Source organism: Mobula birostris, chromosome 5, assembly GCF_030028105.1.
Source record: "Mobula birostris isolate sMobBir1 chromosome 5, sMobBir1.hap1, whole genome shotgun sequence".
NCBI lineage: Eukaryota > Metazoa > Chordata > Chondrichthyes > Myliobatiformes > Myliobatidae > Mobula > Mobula birostris.
In genome coordinates this window covers 158,205,560-158,233,473 of record NC_092374.1, presented here as the reverse complement: position 1 = coordinate 158,233,473, position 27,914 = coordinate 158,205,560, and the positions used below count along the sequence as shown (strand labels likewise).

The following is a 27,914-nucleotide window of genomic DNA, read 5'->3' as shown; positions in this document are numbered from 1 at the left end:
TTGCTCTGGGAGCGAGTGCCAGAACCCTGGGACTTGGACAAGGTTTAGTCGACACAGTTTGTGGGTTAGACTCTGTAGTTCATGCTATGATGTGTTTCTGTTTTCTGGCCACTCCTTGTGTTGTTGCTATATTGTGTGATTTTGATCAAGGCGAACTTGATCTGCAGCCTGAGTTAACAAATGACAGCGTACTAGATTGAACTAAACGGAGCTAAACTGAATATGTTTGGACTCTTTCAATAACTTTAGGGATTTTCACTCTTTTTTTTGTTTATGCGATTTGTTTTTTTTTGTTAAGTGGAGGTTTGATGTTTTTCTTTGAGCAGGTTCCATTGTTTTTGTTTTGTGGCTGTCTGTGGGAAGATGAATCTCAGGGCTGTATACTGCATACATATTTCAATAATAAACGTATTTTGAATATTCGAACAAAATCTTATTCAATGTTTGGTGCAGATATCACAGCAATTTATATTCAAAGCAACAGCAAAGTCAGGAGTTTTGAAACAGAAACTGAAACTGTGACCAAATGTAACAAAAAGACAACCCATCCACAACATGGCTGAATATTAAAGTTCTAAAAAGCCAGATGAACACATGATCAAACACAGAAAATGAAAACAAGATCTTGCTCTGCAAGCACGTGTCAGAAAAGCTTTCACCAAACTGGACTTGTCACTTGCGTTGGCTCGGGAATTGGAAATGGAAATGGAGAGCCAGCAATATTTGATGATTAAGAGACATAAGGATCTGTACTCAGACACAAAGTTATTCCATGATGTATCTCCAAAAGAAACCTTTCATTCTATCATGGACAAGATACTATAAAGTATAAATAACTGTCTATACAATTAAGATGGTGTGCTCATTGTCTCAACTACTGCAGAAGATTTTTTTCAAATATTACTAGTGTTTAGGCAGAGAAGTTTTAAAGAAACAAGTTGTCATTTGTAAAGAAAGATGTAGCTTCTTCTGGGATAAAAAATGAAAGTAAATGGTTTGCAATCAGTTAAGCAAAATGTGGAAGCAATTGCGAAGGCAAAGAAATCTGAAAACTTTGCAGAACATAGGATATTTTTAAGCATGGTTACAGTTCTAACCCCATTGTGGTTCCTGCAAGTGTTGGTTGCTCAAGGAACTCAGGCTCAAAGTTGATGACCTGGAATCTGAGCTTCAAACACTGTGATGCGCCAAATTCTGTTTGTGGTCAGGAACAAGAAGGGGTGCCTTCAGGTGAGACAGGTAGTAGGATCCAAGAGATAGTGCTGAAGCAGCCTGAGCCCTTGAGCTTTCCCAACAGGTCTGTGATTGTTGCACCCTGTGAGGCTGAGAGTGAGGACTGAAAGAAGAATAAGCAACCGAACAATGGCACCAAGGTTCAGGGAGCCATTCATGAGGTGGGGAGGGACTGGGGAGAGAAGAGAGATGCAGTTGTAATTGGGGATAGCATAATCAGGCAAATAGACACAATTCTCTGTTGTAAGGATTAAGTGCCCCGAAGGCTGTGTTGTCTGTCTGGTACCCAAGGGATTTGGAGTGGAAGCAGAAAGATCCAGTTGTTGTATCCATCATAGTCGTAGTCATAGTCATACTTTATTGATCCCGGGGGAAATTGGTTTTCATTACAGTTGCACCATAAGTAATTAAATAGTAATAAAACCATAAATAGTTAAATAGAAATATGTAAATTATGCCAGGAAATAAGTCCAGGACCAGCCTATTGGCTCAGGGTGTCTGACCCTCCAAGGGAGGAGTTGTAAAGTTTGATGGCCACAGGCAGAAATGACTTTCTATGATGCTCTGTGCTGCATCTCGGTGGAATGAGCCTCTGGCTGAATGTACTCCTGTGCCCACCCAGTACATTATGTAGTGGATGGGAGACATTGTCCAAGATGGCATGCAACTTGGACAGCATCCTCTTTTCAGACACCACCGTCAGAGAGTCCAGTTCCATCCGTACAACATCATTGGCCTTACAAATGAGTTTGTTGATTCTGTTGATGTCTGCTACCCTCAGCCTGCTGCCCCTGCACACAACGGCAAACATGATAGCACTGGCCACCACAGACTGAAAGCACATCCTCAGCATCGTCCGGCAGATGTTAAAGGACTTCAGTCTCCTCAGGAAATAGAGACGGCTCTGACCCTTCTTGTAGACAGCCTCAGTGTTCTTTGACCAGTCCAGTTTATTGTCAATTCGTATCCCCAGGTATTTGTAATCCTCCACCATGTCCACACTGACCCCCCTGGATGGAAACAGGGGTCACCGGTACCTTAGCTCTCCTCAGGTCTACCACCAGCTCCTTAGTCTTTTTCACATTAAGCTGCAGATAATTCTGCTCACACCATGTGACAAAGTTTGCATGTGGTACCAATGACATAGAAAGACCCAGGAAAGAGGTTCTGCTGAGGACATATGAGCATTAAGGTACTTAATTAAAACAGAATCAAAAATGTAATAATCTCTGGATTGTTACTTCAGCCGTGTGCAAATTGGCACAAAGTCAGAGAGTTCAATATGTGGCTCAAAGATTGGTGCGAGAGAAGTGGAATCTGATGTTATGGGACATTGGCACCAGAATTGGGGGAGGAGGGAGAGTTCTGATGGGATGGACTTCACCTCAACCTTGCTTGGACCGGAGTCCTGTCGAATCACATGGCTAGGGCTGTGGATATGGCTTTAAACTAAATAGTAGGGTTGGATTCAGCCCCTTGGAAAAGTAAAAGGGAAGGAAATTACAGGAGAGGTTACTGAAATCTCTAGAATAAAGAATAAGACAGGAAAGCTTAGAAAACAATAAGAATTTAACTTCAACCAAAACGGAGACAAAATTGAGAAGAAGGCTGGTGAATACGAGACTGTAGATGCTAATATTTAAGTGTATGCAATCTACAAAATAAGGTAGATAAGCTTACAGTGCAGCTAGAAATTGGCAGGTATAATGTTTTGGGCATCTCAAAATTGTGTCTGAAAGAAGATCACAACTGGGAGATGAACACCTAAGAATGCACATTCCAATCGAAGAGTCAGGCAGGTGGGCAGAGAGGATGGGATGACTGTGTTGGTAAACTAATTAAGTTATGTCCACAGAAAGAAGCAACATAGGATCAGAAGATATAAAATGGTTGTCAGTAAATTTAAGAAACTTCAAGGGTAAAAAAATCCTGATGGGAGTAATATACAGGTCTCTGAACAGTAGTCACAATGTGGGGTACAGATTGGAGGAATAAAACATACAAGATGCTGGAGGAACTCAGCAGGTCAGGCAGCATCTATGGAAAGCAATAAACAGTTGATGTTCCAGGCCGAGACCCTTCTTCAGGACATTTCCCTAGTTTGAGCTCACAGGACTACATGTTACAATCCCTTTGATAAGCAGATCCCAACCTGGGTTATAGTTTAGAGATCCTGAGGTGGGACTTTAGTGGGTTGCTTCCCAGGGGTCATCAGGTGGGTACCCCCCTTCTTAGATGTTTTGTCAATACATCTGCAGAGGGCTCAATAGTGTGACTCAGAACCTCAGGTGCAACCCCCTTCTCATCTGGCCACCCATGGGTCATTTTAGGGGCCGAGATGCCTTCACTCCTCTTCATCCAAAACCAGTGGCTGCTTCGCTCAGCTACCTCCAAGAGTTCCTTTATAGCTTGCCGCTGGCCCTGGCCTCCGACTCCCGACCCCTTCAGCAATCTGACCATAGAAACAGCCACAAATCCTCTGTAGCCAACCTCTTCTGGGGAAATCTGCATCTTCCATCCACCCTGCTCAGCATCTGTGGCCAGCTCAGCGTATCTTACACGTCTCCACTCACATGCCTCGCAGACCACATCTTCCCAGGGCACTGTGAGCTCAGAGAGTGTGGTAAACCATGTATATATGTTGTAACTCGGTTACCTGTCTGGACACACACCTCTGCTGACTGCCCCTGTGGCTCCTCCCACAGAGTCCTGTATAAAGGTGTTCGCCTTGCCCCTCCCCCTCAGTCCGGGGGCAGACACTCACTGTGGAGGTCGTATTGTACAGCAAATAAAAGCCTTTCAGTATTTTACCAAACCTCAGTCTTTTGGAGTAATTGAAGGTGCTTCAATTTTATTCGCTGCACATTTTAAAACATGGAACAGGCCCTGAGATCAGACAAATTAGACCTCGATCCGCAAATCCCTGATGCTGGAAACGCTTTCAAACTCTGGCTGGCCTGCTTCGAAGCGTATCTAGAGGAGATTAAAGTGACCGACCCCGTAGCGAAGCACAGAGTTCTACTCTCCAGGGTCAGTCCACGGGTTTATTCGCTGATCAGAGACCAGCCGAACTACAACGACGCGATGAACGCACTCAAAAGACAATACCTGCGGCCGATAAACAGCGCCTATGCTCGGCATCGCTTAGCGACACAGCAACAACGCCCCGGGGAATCGAGTGCTGAGTTTGTCCAGGCCCTACAGACACTCGTGCGGGCCTGCAATTGCCAGGAGCTGACGGCGGCGCAGCATGCAGAACTCCTAGTGAGAGACGCCTTCGTCACGGGGACCAGGTCAGTGTATGTGCGCCAGCGGCTGCTGGAAAAAGCCGATCTTACCCTAAATTCGGCGATGGAGCTGGCTGATACGTTGGAGGCCGCTCTGCATAACTCCGAGGCTCTCCAGGCACGCAATCCCCCGATGGCCTCGTGGGCGCCACAGACCCCGCAACCTGCCGGCGAATCGACCTCGGCTGCAGCCAGTCGTGAGTCCGCGAAGTGCTACTTCTGCGGACTGGAGAAGCACCCCCCGGAAACGCTGCCCGGCCCGACAAGCTACCTGTTCCAGCTGCGGAAAGAAGGGCCACTTCACCAACGTCTGTAAGTCAAAACTGCGAGCGGGATCGAGCAGCACCGTGTGCGAGTCATGGGGGTCGCCATCTTCCCTGCACACTGTCACCATGTGCGAGACATGGGGGCGGCCATCTTGGTCAGCGCCACCTCCCACCGCCTACGACCAACGGGTGCTCACGGGCCACCCCACCGCGCCGGACCAAGACAGTGACCCTCAACCAAAGCGCTCCCCACCAGCTCGCAAGGTCAATGACGGACATCCTGGTGGAGGGGCACAGGACAAGCTGCCTGTTTGACACAGGCAGTACGGAGAGTTTTATCCACCCGGACACAGTGCAGCATTGTGGACTCATGATACGGCCGGCAAGTCAGAGGGTCACCATGGCCTCCGGGTCGCATACAACAGACATCCGGGGGGGGTTGTGTTGCGACGCTAGTGGTGCAGGGCACAGAATATCGGGACTTTAAGTTACTGGTCTTGCCTCAACTGTGTGCCCCTGTGCTGTTGGGGTTGGACTTCCAGAGCCACCTGAAAAGCGTGACAATGAAGTATGATGGGCCCCTCCTGCCAATTACTGTCATAAATCCCGTTTTGTAGAGATATGTCACGTACCCCGCTGCTGACCACACACACACGCCGACCCGCGCATCCCACCCAACACCATGCCAACTGCCACACTACCGACACCACTTGCGGCCTCTCCACCCTCAGATCCCTCCCCCACCGCTGTTTGCCAACCTGACCCCCGATTGTAAACCCGTGGCAACTAAAAGCAGGAGGTACAGCGTGGGGGACAGAGCTTTCATTAAGTCGGAGGTGCAGCGGCTGCTCAGGGAGGGTGTCATTGAGGCAAGCACAAGTCCTTGGAGGGCGCAGGTGGTCGTTGTTCGGAACGGGGAGAAGAATAGGATGGTCGTGGACTATAGCCAGACCGTCAACAGGTTCACGCAGCTCGACGCGTACCCTCTACCCCGCATCGCGGATATGGTCAATCAGATAGCACAGTACAAGGTGTACTCGACCATAGACCTAAAATCCGCTTACCATCAGCTTCCCATCCGCCGGGAGGACCGCCCTTACACTGCCTTCGAGGTGGACGGCAGGCTTTATCGATTCCTGCACGTCCCCTTTGGTGTCACGAATGGTGTATCTGTCTTCTAGAGGGCAATGGACCAGATGGTGGACCAGTGCCAACTGAAGGCCACGTTCCCATATCTGGATAACATCACCATCTGCGGTCACGACCAGCAGGATCACGACAACAACCTCCAAAAATTTCTCCAAGCGGCCAAATCTTTCAACCTCACCTATAACAAGGACAAGTGTGTATTTGGGACCACCTGACTTGCTATCCTTGGGTGCGTCGTGGAGAATGGAGTCATTGGCCCTGACCCAGACCGTATGCGCCCCCTGTTGTAACTCCCTCTTCCAAATACCCTCAGAGCCCTCAAAAGGTGCCTGGGCTTCTTTTCATATTACGCCCAATGGGTCTCTAACTATGCAGACAAGGCCCGCCCCCTGGTCAAGTCCATCACATTCCCCCTCTCTGCCGAGGCCCACACGGCCTTCAACCGCATAAAAGGGGACATTGCCAAAGCAGCAATGCATGCGGTGGACGGGGCCATTCCCTTCCAAGTAGAGAGTGACGCCTCCGACTTTGCGCGGCTGCTACCCTCAACCAGGCAGGAAGACCAGTGGCGTTCTTCTCCCGTACCCTTCAAGGCCCTGAAATTCGGCACTCTGCGGTAGAGAAAGAGGCCCAGGCCATAGTGGAAGCTATAAGGCACTGGAGGCACTATCTTGCTGGCAAAAGGTTCACCCTGCTAACTGACCAGCGCTCAGTCGCGTTCATGTTTAATAATCAGCAGCGGAGCAAAATCAAAAATGATAAAATTCTGAGGTGGAGAATCGAACTCTCCACCTACAGCTATGACATCATGTACAGGCCTGAGAAGCTCAACGAGCCCTCCGATGCCCTATCCCAGGGAACGTGCCAGCGCGCAGATCGACCGGCTATACGCCCTACATGTAGACCTTTGCCACCCGGGAGTCACCCGGCTTTTCCACTTCGTGAAAGCCCGGAACCTGCCTTACTCCCTTGAGGAGATCAGGATGATGACCAGGGACTGCCAAGTCTGCGCAGAGTGCAAACCGCACTTCTACCGACCCGAAAAGGCACCACTCATCAAGGCCACCCGCCCCTTTGAGCGACTGAGTGTTGACCTTAAGGGCCCCCTTCCCTCCACCAACCGCAATGTGTACTTTCTTAACGTAATTGATGAGTACTCGCGGTTCCCCTTCGCCATCCCCTGCCCTGACACCACTACCACGTCAGTTATAAAAGCCCGGCGCAAGCTCTTCACTCTGTTCGGATACCCATGCTATATCCACAGTGACAGAGGGTCCTCGTTTATGAGTGACGAGCTGCGCCAATATCTACTGGCTAGGGGAATTGCAACCAGTAGGACCACGAGCTATAATCCCCGGGGGAATGGACAGGTAGAGAAGGAGAATGGCACAGTGTGGAAAGCCACACTCTTAGCTCTCAGGTCAAAGGGACTGCCAGTCTCCCGCTGGCAGGAGGTCCTTCCCGAGGCACTCCATTCCATCCGCTCCCTGTTATGCACAGCCACCAATGCCACCCCTCATGAGCGGCTCTTTTCTTTTCCCAGAAAATCGACCACTGGAACCACCCTACCAACTTGGCTGACGTCCCCGGGGCCAGTGCTGCTTCGGAAACATGCGAGGAGCAATAAATACTCCCCGATGGTCGAGAGGGTTCACTTACTTCATGCGAACCCTCAGTATGCCTACGTGGTTTTACCTGATGGGCGGGAGGACATGGTCTCCATCCGCGACCTGGCGCCCGCAGGAGCTCCGGGCCCCTACCCTGAACACTCCGTGGTGACTATTGACCCCGTACCCACCAGTGTATGTACCTACGAGACACCGTGCACCCCAAACCCTATACAGACACCACACGACACTCCCATACCGGGCGCGACGCACACGCATGAGAGATTACCTACGCCTAATGTGCTGGCACCTGAAGTCAGGCCGGAGCCAGCACAACCGCCATCACCGGTGCTACGTAGATCACAGCGACGGACTCGACCGCCTGATAGACTTAACCTGTAAATATACCTGTTGTAAATATTGTCAGTCACTTCACCCTGCGGGACTCTTTTTAAAAAAAGGAGGGGTGAATGTGGTAAACCATGTATATACGTTGTAACTCGGTTACCTGTCTGGACACACACCTCTGCTGACTGCCCCTGTGGCTCCTCTCACAGAGTCCTGTATAAAGGTGTTCGCCTTGCCCCTCCCCCTCAGTCCGGGGGCAGACACTCACTGTGGAGGTCGTATTGTACAGCGAATAAAAGCCTTTCAGTATTTTACCAAACCTCAGTCTTTTGGAGTAATTGAAGGTGCTTCAGAGAGTACTACAGCCTTCAGACTGCCAGGCCATTTCACTGTGTCCCCAGGTAATTCTAGCCAGTAATTATTCTGGGAATTTCCTGGGAACTGCTCCTGCTTAGCCATTTCCCTTGGACAGCAAGTGAAATTTGGTTCACACACACACGTTACAGTGTTAACAGTAACAAATCTCAGGATATCTTTTGACTAAACTGTGCTTCCCTGTGAGGAGAACTGGACACAAGATAGTCAGCCATGGCTCAGTTTGTAACACTCTTGCTTTTGCATTAGAGAGGAATGGGTTCAAGTCTCATTCCAGTGACGTTTACAAACTCCTGGCCTAGTGTTCAGAGCAGCACCGAGGGAGTGTTGAACCATTACTATTTAACACGTTTCACTGGTGCTTTCACCAAGTTCAGCTTCTCCTGGTTCGGTCTGCAATACAGTGTGGATCGCGTACCCAGGATTGGTGAGACCTATTTATAAAGGCCAGACTGCGTTCCTCCGAGGGATGGAGCATGGTTGGAAAGGTTAAGCAGTGTACCTCTGTGGCTTCACAGCTCTGGGGTTCGATACCAACCTTGGCTGCTGCCTGTGAGAAGTTTGCACCTTTTCCCCATAACAATTTGTGTTTCTTCCCATACAACTAAGGCTTAGAAGAGAACTAATACGTTGGGGAGGTTAATTTGTTGAAGTCTTTCTAGACGAAGATTGACCAGAAGGTTACAGCATGATCTTGTGATCCTGGAATTAGTTAGCCTCCATGAAGACGACCTCTCAATGTTTTGTGCCAAAAGTTTTTGAAAATTGTTTCTCCGGCCAGCAGATTGAATTTCCAATAATGTAATACAATGCTGAGACAGCAGGTGGCGGTGCCGGCACACAACAGCTGAGTTTTCTCACAAACAGGCCACATCATGAGACTGCAGAACTTTCTTCTGCAAACACGAGGAATTCTGCAGATGCTGGAAATTCAAGCAACTCACATCAAAGTTGCTGGTGAACGCAGCAGGCCAGGCAGCATCTCTAGGAAGTGGTACAGTCGACATTTCGGGCCGAAGGGTCTTGACTAGAACTTTCTTCTGCTCTTCATTGCTGGCCTCTAACCCCAACCGAGACACTGACTCAGCCCCAAAATCCTGTCCTCTCATCTTGGTCTTGAGATTGTAACTAACACCACACTCCAGAAAACAGAAGCAATGACACTTCCTTCATGGCGCTTTGCCAAAATCTAACTGGTCATGTGTACACAAAATATAATCAGGATATTCTCTTGTTACAATGTTTAACACATATTTAACCAGTAAATTTCTGCCCTGAGACTCTTGAACCAGATGGTCTACTGAGTGCTCTGTTTATTATTCCAGCTCGTACTCCTCAGTCTAAATACACACTGTGCAGCTGGGTGTTGGGCTTGCTAACCAACAGACATCAGACAGTCAGGAAGCACACCCTCCACATCATCCTCAAAATGGCTGCCCCCCCCCAGAGCTGTAGGCTGAGCCCATTGCTGTACATTCTGCTCACACATGCCTGCAGGCCAACACTTGAGCAATCACATCGTCAAGTTCACTGATGACACAACTGTGGTGGGGCCTATCACCAACACCGATGAGACAGCCTACAGAGAAGAGACGGAAGAGCTCGAGATTTGGTGCCAGGCAAATAACCTCTTCCTCAATGTCAACAAGACAGAGAAAATGGTTATTGACTTCAGCAGAACTATTCCCCTCTTTACATTGGCAGACAGCAGTGCAAACTGTGCAGTTTCAAACTCCTGGGAGTGCACGTCACACACAACCTCTCACGGTCCCAGAACACATCCTACACAATCAAGAAAGCTGATTTTCTGAGGAGGAGGAGGAGGAGGAGACTGAAGAGAGCTGGACAATGCACATCGATACTCATGACCTTTTACAGATGCACAATAGAGAGTATCCTAACATGCTGTATCAGTGCATGGTGCTGAAACTGCATTGCATCGGACAGGAAGGCTGTCCCACACAACAGCCTACCCACCATCAAGGACTTATATACAGAGAGGTGCTGGAAAAAGGCCAGCAATATTATGAAGGATCCCACCAACTCTGCTTATGGACTGTTTGTCCCAGTCCCATCAGAGAGAAAAACTGAAGCAATAAGGCTGATCAACACATCTACCCACTAACCTGCCCCACCACCACTTTATTATTTCCTGTCAGAGTCACCTATGTTCAGATATTATTGTACCTAGCATCACTTTATATACACATAATCAAAGCTATCTTATGTATGTATATGCATTACGTCTTTTATTTTACTCTTTACCTTAGTGTGTCTTTTATTTGCTGTGTTGTATCTAGAGTAACAATTTGTTTATTCTCCTTTACACTTGAGCACTGGAAATTACATGAAGCAATGTTAATCCTGAATTTTGATGACTCTGGAACTGGGCTCAGCTTAAGAAAGCCTGAAGCATTCACTGCTGTTGTAAGTGATGGGGCTGTGCACAGAACCTGCTAGTCAGGATGTCAATCAGTGGCCAGGGAATAAAATAAAGTCCAGCTCTACTTCGAAGTCAGGCTGAGGGGAACAAAGTCATGACTGGTTTCAATGGGTTAAAGAGAAGGAAGTTGTTCTCATGAGTTGAACGATAATGGGATGTAGATTTAAACATTGGGCAAAAGATGCAAAGGAGCTGTTAATTAGTCAGCAGGATCTATAAGTCGTTGCCTGGAGTGGTGGTAGAAATGGCTCAATCAGTACTTTCGAAAGGGAATTGGACAGAGACTCGGAAAAGCTCATGTGCAGAGCTCTAGGAAAAACGGGAGTGAACTGGATTGAATAGCAATGAGCCAAACAGATTCCTTCATCATAACAATTCCTTGACACTGACACTCCAAGACAGGAAATGAACATAAAAAGGGTGGGAACAGCAGTAGAAGGAATTAGATCACAGTCAGACGTGATCTCTGATGAAAGCATCAAAGGACAGAACCGCCATGCAAAAACTCACTCCTGCACTAATAAGGCTCAAATACAACGCCTGCTGAAACTGTTCCTGTTAATCAAACAATTCAGAGTCATCGAGTTATACAGCACAGAACCAAACCTCTCCATCCATCCACATGTGGTTAATGGTCTTGGTCCATGGCACAAATATGGTTGAGAAACTCTGCTCTCAACCCTTTCTATTCATGTACCTGTCCAAATGCCTTTGAAGTAGTTATTGAACCTGTCACAACCACTATTATAAACACCATTCTCCATGTGAAAAGGTTTGAACAACTTTGAATCAGTGGTGCCCCTCAGAACAGAAATGTGCCGATTTTTGTACAAATTATATGCTCACATTCAACACAACTCGAATTACTACTACAGTTCAATGTAATAGGACACGTAAAAGTAGCTTTATTTGTCATATGTACATGAAAACATCGAAATATATAATGAAATGCATTGTTTGCACCAACGACCAACACAGTCCAAGGACGTGCTGGGGCAGCTTGCAAGTGTCAACGTGCTTCCAGTGCCAACATAGCTTGCCCACAATTTATTAACCCTTAGTAACCCACACATCTTTGGAAAGTGGGAGGAAACAAGAGCACCTGGAGGAAACACTTGCATTCATGGAGCACGGTCTCCTTACAAATAACGGTGGGAATGGAACACTGAACACTGGGGTTGTAAAGTATTACCTTTACAAAGTCTTTTTTGGGGAGTCTAAAACTAGAGGACATCTATAGTGGGAAGGGGAGACTTAAAAGGGACCCGAGGAGAACCTTTTTTTTACACAGAGGGCAGTGAGCACGTATATAGAACGAGCTGCCAAAAGAAATTGTAGAGATGGTTACAATTACATTGTATCAGCTTGGATAGACATCTTGATTGACACTGATCGGGGTTGTTCCTGTGCTATATAACTATGATTCTAATTGGGGTATGCTTTAATGCTGAATGCAGCCGGACCTAATTCTGGCTCCTCCTAAACTTAGGGAGTTCTATATTCTGATTCAAATGCACCGAGGTTTAATATTGTGCTGTCCTGGAAATATTCATGCACTCAAGAAAATGCAGCAAATAATAACCCTTCCACTCCCTCTGCCTGTCCCTTCACCAAGATAAAAACAACAGTTTGCTGCTCAATATCTTCAGCAGCATTCTCTTTGCTTCTCCCTAATCATTCCTATTCCATTCTTTTTTGTTTCATTATTTGCTTTCCTGTTGCTTATCTCCCTCCGCCCCCACCCCCACCCCCACCATTTTGTGCCCTCGCTCTTCCTGTTGCTTCTCCATCTCTCTTGTGCTGTTTCCCTTGGTGATCACAGACTGTTCCTGCTGATTCCACTCAAAGAAAAATGGGAAGTGTTTGACATATATTGCTTCATTCTGCTTTGTGAACCTTTGTGGAAAAATAATCAGGATCATATTGAATTGGTCACATTTTCCCTTTAAGTACTAAATATAGTTCTTCCAGTTTTTGGATTTTTATTAGAGATTCTCTCAAAAATACGCTTGTATTCAATTAATTATTTGTTTGTAAAACATCTTGCTCTAAATATATAAATATGCTCTAAATGTTACTCTCCTATGGTCCACTCTCCTCTTCTATCAGATTCCTTCTTCTCCTACCCTTCACTTTTCCCACCCACTTGGCTTTACCTCTCTCCTTCCTCTCTCCCCTCCTTTTTATTCTGGCTTCTTTCTCCTTCAATTTCAGTCCTGAAGATGGATCTTGGGCCAAAAAGTCAACTGTTTTTTAATTTCCATGGATGCTACCTGACCTGCTGAAATCCTTGAGCATCTTGTGTGTGCTACTTTGGATTGGATTTCCAGCATCTGCAAACTTTCTTGTCTTTATACGTTGTTCTAAAATCTTCTGTAACAGTGAGAAGTTTACTAAGGTGTACAATATCTGCACTTGGAAAGAAGAGTAGACTGAGGGGATTCCCTCCCACATCTGCCATTAAAAACTGCCCAACCATTCACAGAACTGATTGTCTGTGCTCAGAATGGCATTTCTCTCATCTGTTCTTCCTCATTTCACTCAGCAATTCCCTATGAATTCCAAAAATAAGTTGACTGTTCAAAGCAAGATATAAAATACTTGATAATCAAAATCATCAAGGATGACTCAGAAATTCTGCAACTACTGAAAATAATTCAGTAAAGCAGAAGAGATGATCAAATGTACAAAGACATCAGACGTATTTACGAAGATCTTGATTTTCTTTTGGAATTTGAGAAGTCATTAGTGAGAACTTTTTCGAGAATTGCTGTAGACTATGTGACAAATTTGGCGCCAGGAGGAGAGCCCCACTGTAAGCAGGTGATTGGCAAAGTACGTCCAAGTCAACAAACAGAATCTGCCATCTTGGCTCAGTCTAGCCTTTACGTGACTCCCATCATATAGCCAAGTGGGTGACACTTCACTGTTTTCTGAGATGACGCTGAGCTGCCTTTTTCATTATTAATGTAGTTTGTGCTGGCCCTGTTATGTGATACACGATCAAAATCCTTTAGCGCTTCCCTGCCCTGTAGCTTAACCTAATCAGCTTAAAACTGAAAGAACCACCGGCAATGACTAAGTCTCTTGCTGAAATCAAACTGACTGTCACATAGTCTACAGCAATTCTCGAAAAAATTCTCACTAATGACTTCTCAAATTCTGACTGTCCACAGAAACCCGAGCTTTTGACATAAAATGCAAGTGTCAACAAGCCGACTGAACAATGCTGCAGTGTAACTTTGCCAGCCATTTGTGATTTGTTCCTCCAGGTCATGCTCCAAGGAAGGGACTCATTTCAGCTCGGGTTCCATTAAGTTCTTAACAAATTGCTGACTTCTAAGCAACCCAGATGATTTCTGGAGCTTCACTGGCAGGATTGTAGATCTCAGTGAGCGAACCCTTCCTAAAATGTATATGCCAATTATATTGTCCCATCATTCATTTGCATTCCAATTTCCACCTGTTTTCATTTTGTCTGCAAGTGTTAGGCTAAATAATATTTATTCAGATGAGGTTTTATCAGGACACATACACTCAGGATGTGAACAAGTTTACCAAGATTTGTTAGAAAGATCCACATGATTATGAATGGATTGAATGTCTTTATGAAATTGGTTCCTTTGATTTTTGCCACTTAGTGTTTTGAAGTGCAACATCAACACACAACTGTAATGGTGAGTGGGCAGATGCATGGCAGATGCAGTTTAACGTGGATAACTGTGAGGTTATCCACTTTGGTGGCAAGAACAGGAAGGCAGATTACTATCTGAATGGTGTCAAGTTAGGAAAAGGGGAAGTACAATGAGATCTAGGTGTCCTTGTTCATCAGTCACTGAAAGTAAGCATGCAGGTACAGCAGACAGTGAAGAAAGCTAATGGCATGTTGGCCTTCATAACAAAGGGAGTTGAGTATAGGAGCAAAGAGGTCCTTCTGCAGTTGTACAGGGCCCTGGTGAGGTCACACCTGGAGTATTGTATACAGTTTTGGTCTCCAAATTTGAGGAAGGACATTCTAGCTATTGAGGGAGTGCAGCATAGGTACACGAGGTTAATTCCTGGGATGGCAGGACTGTCATATGTTGAAAGATTGGAGCGACTGGGGTTGTATACATTGGAATTTAGAAGGATGAGAGGGGATCTGATTGAAACATATAAGATTATTAAGGGATTGGACACGCTAGAGGCAGGAAACATGTTCCCGATGTTGGGGGAGTCCAGAACCAGAGGCCACAGTTTAAGAATAAGGGGTGGACAATTTAGAACAGAGTTGGGGAAAAGCTTTTTCACACAGAGAGTTGTGGTTTTGTGGAATGCTCTGCCTCAGAAGGCAGTGGAGGCCAATTCTCTGGATTCTTTCAAGAAAGAGTTAGATAGAGCTCTTAAAGATAGCAGAGCGAAGGGATATGGGGAGAAGGCAGGAAAAGGGTACTGATTGTGGATGATCAGCCATGATCACAGTGAATGGTGGTGCTGGCTTGAAGGACTGAATGGCCTACTCCTGCACCTATTGTCTATTGTCTATTGTCAAATCTGGCAGATAGGACTTCCCAATGGCACAGCTTTAATCACTGAGGCACAATATTACAGCAGTATGGCCACTGCATCACAGTGCTCGAGACCTGGTTCAAACCCAAGTCTGGGTGATGTCTGTGTAGAACTTTGAAGTTCTTCATATGACCATGTGGGTTTCGCCAGGGTATTCTGGTTTCCCAAAGACATGTGGGTTGATAGGTTAGTTGGCTACTGTAAATTGACCCTATTGTAAAGCTGAATGCTAGAATCTGGGGGCAACTGATGAGACAGTGGGGACAACATAAAATGGGACTAGTGTAAATGGGTTAATGCAGACCCGGTGAGCTAAAGTGCCTAGTTTTGTACTTTATCTCTCTGTATCTCCTTGATAGTGAGAGAACTGAAAATTTTCTTGACAAGTACTGTACATAAATGACTTAAATCCAATTGTACGCTATTCATCAAGGAAAGATAAAGAGAGGCACTGCATAAAGGAATCACAACACAAAGACAGCAAGGTACTCAGGAACACAGATGATAGAGGACTATCATAGTGTAACAGTGCAAAAATGAAAATTGGAAGGTAAGGAACATTTAAAGGCAATATGAGGACACTGTATCTGGGTGAAGAAGATACAGTTAACAATAGTTGCAATGAGACAGGCCCAGGCAGCCGTATATCTGGGTGGCACTGGAAAGGTCTATGATGGATGGGCAATGAATGCCAGCTTTCTCAGAAGATGCCAACATCTTATCAAAGGATAAAATCATAAGACCATATGATTTTGGAGCAGAATTAAGCCATTTGGCCCATCGAGTCTGTTCCAACATTTAATTATAGCTAATCCAATATTCCCTTCAGTCTCCATATCCCTTCATGCCCTGACCAATCAACCACTGCCTTAAATATACATCAGGACTTGGTCTCCACAGCTGCCTGTGGCAAAGAATTAAACACTATCTGGCTAAAGAAATTCCTCATCCTCTCTTTTCTAAAATGACGTCCCTCTATTCTGAGGCTGTGTTCTCAGGTCTCAGACACTCCCACCATTGGAAACATCCCCTCCAAGTCCACTCTATCAAGACCTCTCACCATTCGATAGGTTTCAATGAGGTCACACCTTATTCTTCTGAATTCTAGTGAATACAGGCCCACAGCCATCAATTGCTCTCATGCGACAAGCTATTCAATCCTGGAATCATTTTTGTGAACCTCATTTATACCCTCTCCTGTTTCAGCACATCCTTTCTAAGATAAGGGGTCCAAACCTGCTCACAATACTCCAAGTGAGGGCTCACCAGTGCTTTATAAATTTCAGTATTACAACCTTGCTTTTACATTCTATTGCTCTTGAAACAATTGCTAACATTCCATTTGCCTTCCTCACCACAGGTTCAACCTGTAAATTAACCTTTAGGGAATCCTGCACAAGAACTCCCAAGTCCCTTTGTACCTTAGTGTTTTGTATATTCTTTCTGTTTAGAAAATATTCAACCCTTTCATTTCTTCTACCAAAGTGCATGACCATACACTTATTTCATCTGCCATTTCTTTGTTCATTCTCCTAATCTGTCTAAGTCCTTCTGTAGCCTCTCTACTTCCTCAAAACTACCTGTCTCTCCACCTATCTTCATATCAACTGCAAACTTTGCAACAAAGCCATCAATTTCATATCCAAATCATTGCCATATAACGCAAAAAGAATCGGTCCCAACACAGACCCCTGTGGAACACCACTACTCACCAGCAGCCAGCCAGAAAAGGCTGCCCCTATTCCCACTGCTTGGCCCTGCCAATCAGCCACTGCTCTATCCATTCTAGAATCTTCCCAGCAATACCATAGGTCCGTAGCTTGTTAAGCAGTGTCGTGTGTGGCACCTTGTCAAAGGCCTTCTGAAAATCCAAGTACATAACATCAACCAATCCTCCTTTGTCTCCCATGCTTGTTATTTTTTCAAAGAATTCCAACAGATTTGTCAGGCAAGATTTTCCCTTGAGGAAACCAAGCTGACTATGGCATATTTTATCATATGCCTCCATCCACCTTGAGACCTCATCCTTAATAATCGTCTCCAATGCCTTTCCAACTACTGAGGTCAGACTAACTGACTTTTAATTTCCTTTCTTCTGCCTCTCTCCCTTCTTGAAGAGTGGAGTGACATTTACAATTTTCCAATCTTCTGGAACCATTCTAGAATTTAGTGATTCTTGGAAGAACTGGACAGAACTGAAAAAGCGTGTGCGAGCAAGGAGGCCTACAAACCTGACTCAGTTACACCAGTTCTGTCTGGAGGAATGGAACGAAATTCCAGCAACTTGCTGTGAGAAGCACGTGGGAAGCTACCCAAAACGTGTGACCCAAGTTGAACAATTTAAAGGCAATGCTACCAAATACTAACAAAGTATACGTAAACTTCTGACCCACTGGGAAAGTGATGAAAGAAATAAAAGCTGAAATAAATCATTCACTCTACTATTATTCTGACATTTCACATTCTTAAAATAAAGTAGTGATCCTAACTGACCTAAGACAGGGAATGTTTTCTCGGATTAAATGTCAGAAATTGTGAAAAACTGGGTTTAGATTTATTTGGCTAAGGTGTATGTAAACTTCTGACTTCAACTGTAGACTCCACAGCAGAGTAAATTTAAAATTGTCCCATTCAGGTCTAAGGATTTAATTGCTGTGAAGGATTTCTCACTCTCATGGGATAATGTCCTTCCTGACCAGGGAGGTTACTCTGCTTAACAGGTGAAACTTGTGGCTAGGAAACAATTTCAGTTTCTAGTGCCTCCTCCATGATGGTTGTAGAAGTTGACTCTAGGACTACAGGAAGAGGTACTCACAGCTCTGAATATCTTTCTTCTGGATGTATTGGCATTCCAAACAGTACACGGAAAGCTGCTTGATCTGCTGATATATCCCATGCCACCAGACTGAGCTTTCAGTTAACACTTGCATTTTGACCACGCCTAGGTGACGAGCATGTATCTCCTCAGCACTTTAGCTCTCAGTTTGGATAGTATGGTACAGCAACTCTCAATCCCCACATAAGACAACCGCCTGTCACGAGGAAGTTCATCCTAGCACTGGTAAAAATGGGGGAACTGGAATTTCTGCTGAACATTCCAGCTAATTTGGATGGTCATGTCGACCTGAGGTAGTGTGGAGTCTTTTCCCATTTTCATTTGCATCACCTCTGCCAAAATAGAGGCTCTTACAATTTGCATTAGGGAGAATATGTCAAGACGAGTATCCTCTTTTGTAAATTTTTCAGGTATTTCCTTTTCCAAGGATAAACGGGACAATCCATCAGCATTTCCATGATTGGTTGTCCCCGTTATTTCGAGCTTGTAATTGTGTTCTCCAAGAAACAAAGCTTGTCTCTGCACTTGTGCTACTGCTGTTAGTGAAGCACACTTCTGCAGATTGAAAATGGACACTAGTGGTTGATGATCGGTAATGAGGGTAAACTCTCTCCCATGCAGGTACTTGTTGAATCACTTTACACCCCAAGCCAAACTCAAGGCCTCTCTGTCGATCTGTGCATAATTTTTCTCTGCGGTCGTAAGGGTTCATGATACAAAGGCTAAGGGGTGTTCACTTCCATCACTCTTAACACGTGACATGACTGCACCTATACCAGAAGGCAAGCTTCACTGGACACTGTGGATCATAATGCGTGAGTATAGCGCCTGACGTCACCATTTGCTTCATCTTTTGAAAAGCCTCCTCACACTGCCTTGTCTGTTGCCATTTCTTCCTGGTCTGTGGTACTAAGTTCAAGGGGTGGAACACAGTAGGCAGATTTGGCAGAAATCTGCTACGGTAATTGACAAACGCTGAAAAGGACCACAACTGTTGATGTGTCCTTTGGTTTTGGGGCAACAACCACTGCCTGAAGTTTCTCAGCACCTTTGTGTAAATATTGTGCATCAATGGTGTGACTACAGCAGGCAATGCTCAATTTTAAGAATTCACACTTTTTGTGTCATGATCTGAGCCCACGATCTTCTCATCTTTTTAACAAAGTTCTGAGATTTTGGAGATGTTCCTTGCCATCCTTACTGATAACAATAGTGTCATCCAGGTAACACTGAGTGCCCGAGCAGGCTTGCAGCACCTGGTCCATAGCTTCTGCCAGAATGCAGGTGCAGATGCCACTCCAAAATAACCCTATTATAATGATAAACCCATTTGAGAGTTTCTATGGTGAGAAACACTATGGAATCTTCTTCCATCTCCATCTGTATGTAGGCCTCAGCTAAGTCCATTTTGCTGAAACGTTTCCCTCCAGAAAGGTTTACAAACATATCCTCTATCCTGGGCACAGGGTATCAATACTTTAAGTTTGGGTTGATGGTGACTTTAAAATCATCACAGATCTGACAGACTTATTCATCTTGACTACTGGCCTTGCCCATGGGTTCCACTCAAATTTGGAAGGAGTTCCTTCAGCCTCCATGGGATCTAGCTCACTGGCTATTTTATCAAGGATGGTGTAAGGAACCAGAAAGGCTTTGTAAAACTTAGATATGGCAGTTTCATTTAACACTATTTTACCTTTGATATAGTTGACTTTTTCAATGCCATCCCTAACACTGCTGTGGTATCTTAATTCACTTTCAGTTGACTCTATTACAGGGGACATGGGATGCAAATCGTGGATGGATTTCCATCAAGTTGCAGCTGTCTCAGCCACTCACAACCCACAGTTCCAGCCCTCCTATTTTACCACATACAAGTCCAATGTGGCCTGTTGTTTTTTGTATCCTACAGTTACGAATGTCAGTCCCTCAGGAGTTACAGTATCTTTTCTCCAGTATAAGTTCTTAGTTGGATATCTGCAGCCTTCAGTTTAGTATCTTTGAAATGCCATTCAAACTCATTTTGTGGAGTGACTGAAACAGCTGAGCTAGTGTCCAATTCCATCTTAATTAATTTGCCATCACTTCTCAAGGTAAATCTTAAGGTTATCCAGTCTTGTGTCACTCTTATCATTGTCAGGGTTTTCATCAAGAGCATGTAGAATAGTGGTCTTTTTGAAACTGACACTTTACTTTTATCTTTTTCTCTTTTTCTCTTCCCTGTGCGGTCCATTTAGTTCATTTGCCCGGCATGCTCTTTGAATATGACCTACTTTATTGAATTTTCTGCATGTTTCACATTTAAACCTGCATTGGTCTGGTGTATGTGAGTCCCTGCCACAATTATAACATAATTTGTTCAGCCAGGTCAGTTTTTGTTCAGGTGTTGCAATTTTGTTCACGCTCACTTTCAGTCCTGACTGCAACTCAAGTGCATCTGTGGCTGCTGTTTCTGTGGACACAGCTATTTCAACTGTTGTTTTAAATGTGTATTGTTTCAGTTAAAAGCTACTTTCGAATGCTTTCTTGTAAGATTCTACAAACTAAATGACCTCCCAGTGCATCACTAAGCCCATCATTGAACTGGCAATGCTCAGAGAACTTCTTCAATTCAGCCACACAATCTGAAATGGTCCTTCTTCCTTTCGATGCCATTTATGAAGCCTAAGGTGTCCTGTGATCAATACAGTTTTAGTTCTAAATGTTCCTGCATTACTTTCACAATATCAGCAAAGCTCATTTCAGCTGGTTTGGTTGGAGGAGTTAAACTTCTAAGCTATTTGTAGGCTTTTCCACCTACACTCAGCAAAACTGGCACTTCTTTCTCATTGGCTATTTCATTTGCTTCAAGATACTGCTCAGTTCGCTAGGTATACAACACCCAGTTATTTTTTGTGCAATTGAATACATCTATCTTTCTGATGTAGCCAGTCATTTCCACTTCTTTTTTTTTCCATTTATTATTATCACCTAGTACTCACTGTTTATGAAACTGTAAATTTCATCCACTTTCTGCCTTTTTTTTACTCAATCGTCTCTCTCCTCTTGCGAAGAAAGGGTGCTGCACTTTTTATTTAAACTTAAATGTCTTGTTGCACGTCAACAGATAAGTATTCATCTTGGGTTCATTTTAAAAATACCTAGTTGCCACCGTTGTTTCGTAACTCCAGAAATTAATCAATAGAAAAACATGGGAGAGTTGAGATAAACATGTACACTTTGCTTTTTTACTTTAGTGAGGCATGCACTTAAGACATGGTGGTGTAATGGCGTCTGCCTTTCACATACTTTTACATAGAAGCTGTAATATATTATGTAAACAATGAAGAATACTTAAACAGTATATTTACAATATTATTCAAATATTCCTAAAATATTAAATACACAACAACTTCCTCCAGCATTGTGTTTCATTTGCTCAAGATTTCAAGCATCTGCAGAATCCCTTGTTTCCAAGTGAACTTTTCCCTCTCAGCCTCATTTTCCTGCCCCATAACCACTGACACTCTTACTAATCAAGAATCAATGTTAAATATAACCAATGCCTTGACCTCCACAGCCATCTGTGGCATATTCACCACCATCTGGCTAAAGAAATTCATCCTCATTTCAGTTCTAAAGGGACATCCTTGTATTCTGAGGCTGAGCCTTTTGGTCCTAGACTCTCCTACTATTTGAAACATCACCTACACTTCCACTATAACTAGGCCTTTCAATTTTCCATGCATTTCAATGAGATACCCATAGAACATAGAATAGTACAGCACAGTACAGGCCTTTCGGCCCACAATGTTGTGCCGACCCTCAAACCCTGCCTCCCATATAAGCCCCCACCTTAGATTCCTCCATATACCTGTCTAGTAGTCTCTTAAACTTCACTAGTGTATCTGCCCCCACCACTGACTCAGGCAGTGCATTCCAGACACCAACCACTCTCTGAGTAAAAAACCTTCCTCTAATATCCCCCTTGAACTTCCCACCCCTTACCTTAAAGCCATGTCCTCTTGTATTGAGCAGTGGTGCCCTGGGGAAGAGGCGCTGGCTATCCACTCTATCTATTCCTCTAATTATCTTGTACACCTCTATCATGTCTCCTCTCATCCTCCTTCTCTCCAAAGAGTAAAGCCCTAGCTCCCTTAATCTCTGATCATAATGCATACTTTCTAAACCAGGCAGCATCCTGGTAAATCTCCTCTGTACCCTTTCCAATGCTTCCACATCCTTCCTATAGTGAGGTGACCAGAACTGGACACAGTACTCCAAGTGTGGCCTAACCAGAGTTTTATAGAGCTGCATCATTACATCGCGACTCTTAAACTCTATCCCTCAACTTATGAAAGCTAACACCCCATAAGCTTTCTTAACTACCCTATCCACCTGTGAGGCAACTTTCATTCTTTCTTCTTCACCCCTTCATTCTTCTGAACTTTCGTGAGTACAGGCCGAGAGCTCCTCATACAACAACACTTTTATTTCGGGGATCATTCTCATGAAATTCCTCTGGACCGTCTCCAATGCCAGCACATCCTTTCTTATACAAGGGCTCCAAAATGGCTCACAATACTCCAAGACGGTCTGACTAATGCCTTTTAAAGCCTTAGCATTACATCTTTGCGTTATATTTTATTCCTCACAAAATGAATGCTGACATTGCATTTGCCTTGCTTACATTGGCTCATCCTGCAAGTTAACCTTTAGAAAACCCTGCACTAGGTCTTCTAAGTCCCTTTGCACTTCCAACCTCTGACTTTGCTCCCCATGAGAAAATAGTCTATGCCTTTATTGCTTCTACCAAAGTGCATGAACATACACTTTCCTATGCTGTATTCCATCTGTTACTTATTTGTCCATTCTCTCAATCTATCTATCCTTCTGCAAGCTACATGCTTCTTCATCACTACCCGCTCCTTCTGCACATCTGACTGCAAAGCTATCAATTCCATCATCCAGATCATTAGTACATATCATAAAAAGTAGTGAACCCAACACCAATGCCTGTGGACTACTACTATTCACCGTCAGCCAAACATGGGCTCCTATCTTGTTTAGCAGCCTAATTGTGTGGCACCTTGTCAAAGGCCTTCTGAAAATCGTGGGTGGAGCTAAGGAGACAATGGCGCCTAACGGCGACTCCTTTACTTGCATCTTCGGAAACAGCGCTATTTCTTTCTTTAATATCTCAATTTTTCCCTTTCAGGGTTCTTTTAAAGACCCTGACTTGGAGTTACACGCTGACTTAGGCTCTTCACAGGAATGGAAACTGCTCTCAGGGTCTCACAATTGGTCATTATTTAAGATACCAAGGACGCGGCCTAGAAGGTTAACTCGCCTTCGGAGCTCCGGGATTTCGAGGCTCTGGAGGCGGGTGGACGTGTGGTCGGTGTCTCTGCAGGGAATCGGTGTGTCGTGGGAGACGAAAGATCGAAAGCAGCAAGCTGGCTGCTGGACTGTGTGGCCAGAGACCTGAGTTCTTTGGGTACAGAGCTCGGAAAAAGCGACGCAACGGGTTTTTAATGTCGTAAATCAGCGAGTTGTTTGTTATGTCTCCCCTCTCGTTGTGAAACAGAGACACCTCTTTTTCCCTTATTAGGGAGAGAGAGAGCCTGTGGTATGTCGAATTACCGGATGAACGAGTAGTCTTTGGGGTACTGCAAGCCTGTGTCTTTATTGATGCTTTGCTGCACGCTTGAGTGCTCAGTGGGGGGGCGGGGGGAGACGCTGATGCCTTTTTGTTGGTGGGGGAGGGGGGATCGTTGCTTTGCTGCTGCTTACATGAGGGAGAGGAGAGTTGGGGGGCTTTGTGGTTCTAACATTTAAATGTCATTCATTCTTTGGGGCACTCCTCTGTTTGTGTGGATGGCTGCAAAGAAAAGCATTTCAGGATACATATTGTAGATTTCTCTGACATTAAATGTACCCTTGAAACCTTTGAAAATCTAGATAAAAACATTCACTGACGCTCCTTTGTCTATACTGCCTATTATTTCCTCAAAGAATTCCAATAGATTTGTCTGGCAAGGTATTCCCTTACTGACTTCAGCCTATTTTATCATCTGTCTCCAAGTACCCGAAACCTAATATGTTGCCAACCACTGAAGACAAGCTAGATGGCCTATAATTCCCTGTTGATTAGCTTCTTCCCTTCTTAAAGAGTGGAGTAACATTTGTGATCTTCCAGTCCTCTGGACCAGGGTTCCCCAACCTTTTTTGCACTGCGGACCGGTTTAATATTGAAAATATTCTTGCAGACTGGCCGACCGGGGGGGGCAGGGTGGTGTTAATCACGACCGGAATATAGATGATAAGTCAACTAGTCACTTATAAGTGGCTAATACACTCAATTTCATTTCTAAAGGGATTTATCTAACGAATTTAACATTAAACACACAGCCCATATTTTCCTCGCATGAATATAGTGATAAGTCAATTATAACAGTGGTCCCAAACCTCCGGGCCGTGGACTGATACATTGCCGCGAAGAATGCAGCAGTAAAGCAGTGGCCAGAACGCACCCAGCACATTTTTAAGAAAAAAGCCGAAATCAACAAGCTAATTAATTAGGTGCCACTCGGCATGTAAATGTCGGCCCAGATCAGAGGGGATTGCCGATTGCATCGCCTCTGATCTGGGCTGACATTTACGTGCCGGGCGGCACCTAATCAATTAGCTTGTTGATTTCGGCTTTTTTCTTAAAAATGTGCTGGGTGCGTTCCAGCTACCACCGTACCGCTGCATTCTTCGCGACCCAGAGGTTGGGGACCACTGAATTATAAGTCACAATAAGTCACAATAGCATCATAACATTTTAAGTAACGTTTGGATATTAAACACACAGCGCATATTTTCCTTGCATGAACATATAAAATCATTGCAACACACCAATATCGCTGAATCAGTGGGAGCCCTGGGCTTGTTTTCCTGCAACAACACGGTCCTATCGAGGAGTGATGGGAGACAGCGATACTCGAAGGGGGTTCCTTATGTCCAGTCTATTCCGCAATTTAGTTTTCGTTGCATTCATTGCAGAAAACTCCGCTTTGCAGCGATATGATGTTGGAAACGGAAGCAACGTTTTCAGTGCTTTCGTGGCTATCTCAGGATATTCAGCCTTGACTTTGATCCAGAGTGCCGACAGAGATGTTATGTCAAACATACGTTTCAGCCCACCGTCACTTGCAAGCTCGAGGAGTTGATCTTCCTGCGCTGACATGGATGATTCACTGGGGACATTCACAAGTGGGTCACGGACCCATTCCTTTGCACGTCTTGGGTCACTGATGACCTCATGTGCATTAAAGTTCAACAGTGGACGTGACAAGGAATGAAGAAAGGTGCAGCTGACTCATATCGTTTCATATCGCCAAATCATATAGTTTCCTCGCAGCCCGGTACCGGTCCGCGGCCCAGTGGTTGGGGACCACTGCTCTGGACCATTCCAAAATCTAGTGATTCTGAAAGATCATTACTAATGCTACCACTATCTCTTCAGCCACCTCCTTCAGAACCCTGGGTGTAGTCCATCAGGTCCAGGTGACTTATCTACCTTTCAGCTTCCCAATAATAACTATACTCAATTCTCCCCGTGACTCTCTCTTGAGTTTTTGGTATTTTTAAAAATTTCGCGCATTTTTTTTCCAATTGTGTTTTTTCTTGTTAAAATGGTGCATAATTCTTGTTTAATTTACATTATTCTTGTGAATGCTGCTTATGTAATGCTATGTGCCTGTAATGATGCTACAGGTGAATTTTTCTTTGCACCTATGCATATGACAATAAACTAGACTTTGACTATGACTTTTACCCTCCAAGAACTGGCTATAAAACTAGCCAACAACATCACATAAGCAGACGGAGTCTGTGCCTCTTACCCGTGAGAAGATATTCTCCAGGGAGCTGGTCAACGATTTCTTTGCCTTGTTTTTCAGAACATCAAGTTTAAACCTGCCCATGCTTGCGGAGTGCTCAGGGATCATGTTATTTGGCAAAGCCTTCGGAGAGAAAACAGAGGTTTACAAAATTTGCATGCGTACCAGAATGCAAAAAACAAGAAATTTGCCGATGCCTGTAATTTTGAGGAACACACACAAATTGTTGGGAGGAACTCAGCAGGTCAGGCAGCATCTATGAAGACGAATAAACAGGCAACATTTTGGGCAGAGATTGTTCATTATGACTGGAGAGGAAGGGGGAGAAACAGAACAAGGAGGTGAGGGAGGGGAAGGAGTACAAGATGGCAGTTGACAGGTGAAACAAGGTGAGGCGAAGGTTGGGGGTGGGGTGGGCAATGTAAGAAGCTGGGAAGTGATAGGTGAAATAGGTAAAAGGCTGAAGAAGGAATCTGAAAGAACAATGGACCATGGAAGAAAGGGAAAGACGAAGAGCACCAGAGGGAGGCGATAGGCAGGTGACGACAAGTAGTAAGAGGGGTAAAAGGGAAGCCAGAATGGGGACAGGAAAAAAGAGAGAATGGAAGAGAGGGGAGAAATTATCAGAAGTTGGAAAGATTTTCATTTATACCATCAAATTAAAGGCTACCTAGAAAGAATATGGAGTGTTGCTCCACCAACCTGAGTGTGGCCTCACCATGGAAATAGAGAAGGCCCTGCATGAATATGTCGGAACAGGAGTGAGAAGTTAAACTGAAATGGAAATCTCGCCTTTTGCAGTGGACACAGCAAAGGTCCTCGACAAAGTGGCCCCAATCTACTTCAGGTCTCATCAGTGCAGAAGGAGCACCGGGTACAGTAGAAGACCGCAAAGGACTCACAGGGGAAATGTCGCCTCATCTAGAATAACTATTTGTTGCCATGACTGGTGGTAAGGAAGAAGTGTAATCACACTTGGAGAGGGATGAGTAGACAAGAGAGTCACATAGAGAGCAATCCCTTCAAAAAGTAGAAAGCTGGGGGAATCGAAAGATGTGGTTAGTGGTAGGATCCCATTGGATGAAGTTATGGATAATGTTGAGTCGCATACGGAGGCTTGTGGAATGGTAGACAAGGACAAGCGGAACCCTATTTGCAATAGCTACAATTTGTGCAGTCGTGACATCATTTTGAAAAAGCATTCTAAGAAGAAAAATATGGTTCTACACAAGCGGATTCCTGCCCCTCTTCTGGGATAACGTCCTGTGCCATATGTCCCTGGAAAAACAGAAAAGAGTATCCGGCAGCCATACGTATAATGGGGGATTTCCAGGACAGATGGGCACCTCAGGGGCTCCTCTGTATTCTGTATAGTGCATGTATTCTGCATGGTATAATCTGAAACTGTTTTATCATGAAGTATTGTAATATCTGTAATGTTGTATTCCTGTGATACTGCAATCACTGAATAAGCCAACTCTGGAAAATGAAAGAAAAAAAACAAGAAGAATACCATTTGGCTCAGAATTAGCAACCGCGGCACTCCAAGCCTTTTGTTTCACCAGAGTAAGTAACTGTACCGGAGGGGTCTCTCCAATGTGGCAATGGCTCTTCTGCTTGGTCTCACACATCTGCCTCAGAACAAGGATCACCAGCTCGTTCTCATCTTGATCATCAGCTGGCTTCATTTTCTGTCAAGACAGGGATTTTGTTTTAATACTTATTGGCAAGATTGTCAGAAGTTACTCTATAGTTAGTTTCTCTGTATGGTTTTAAATGCCACAATGATGTCCCATTGCAATGCAGGTCAGATGGTTTTTGGTACCCATGAGAAGGAAGTTCTCTGTTAGCTCTGCCTTCAGTTTTAGAAGCCTTCCATTCCTCTCAGAGTTGGTAAACTCCCTTAGAGCTCTCTTCAAGAGCCAATGCCATTGAAATATTAATAGCAGAGAAAAGC

General features: G+C 44.7%; 1 protein-coding gene across 3 annotated transcripts in view; it reads right to left on the bottom strand.

Annotated features, from left to right (window-relative positions):
- tbc1d4 (TBC1 domain family, member 4) overlaps positions 1-27,914 on the bottom strand; it is a 318,014-nt gene that overhangs the window by 111,697 nt on the left and 178,403 nt on the right. For all 3 annotated transcript variants that reach the window (XM_072258783.1, XM_072258785.1, XM_072258784.1), the window contains exons 7-8: positions 27,538-27,648; positions 25,961-26,080 (exon numbers count right to left, since the gene is read on the bottom strand). In XM_072258783.1, the coding sequence (XP_072114884.1) occupies positions 25,961-26,080; positions 27,538-27,648 (231 nt within the window). The remainder of the gene's footprint in view (positions 1-25,960; positions 26,081-27,537; positions 27,649-27,914) is intronic.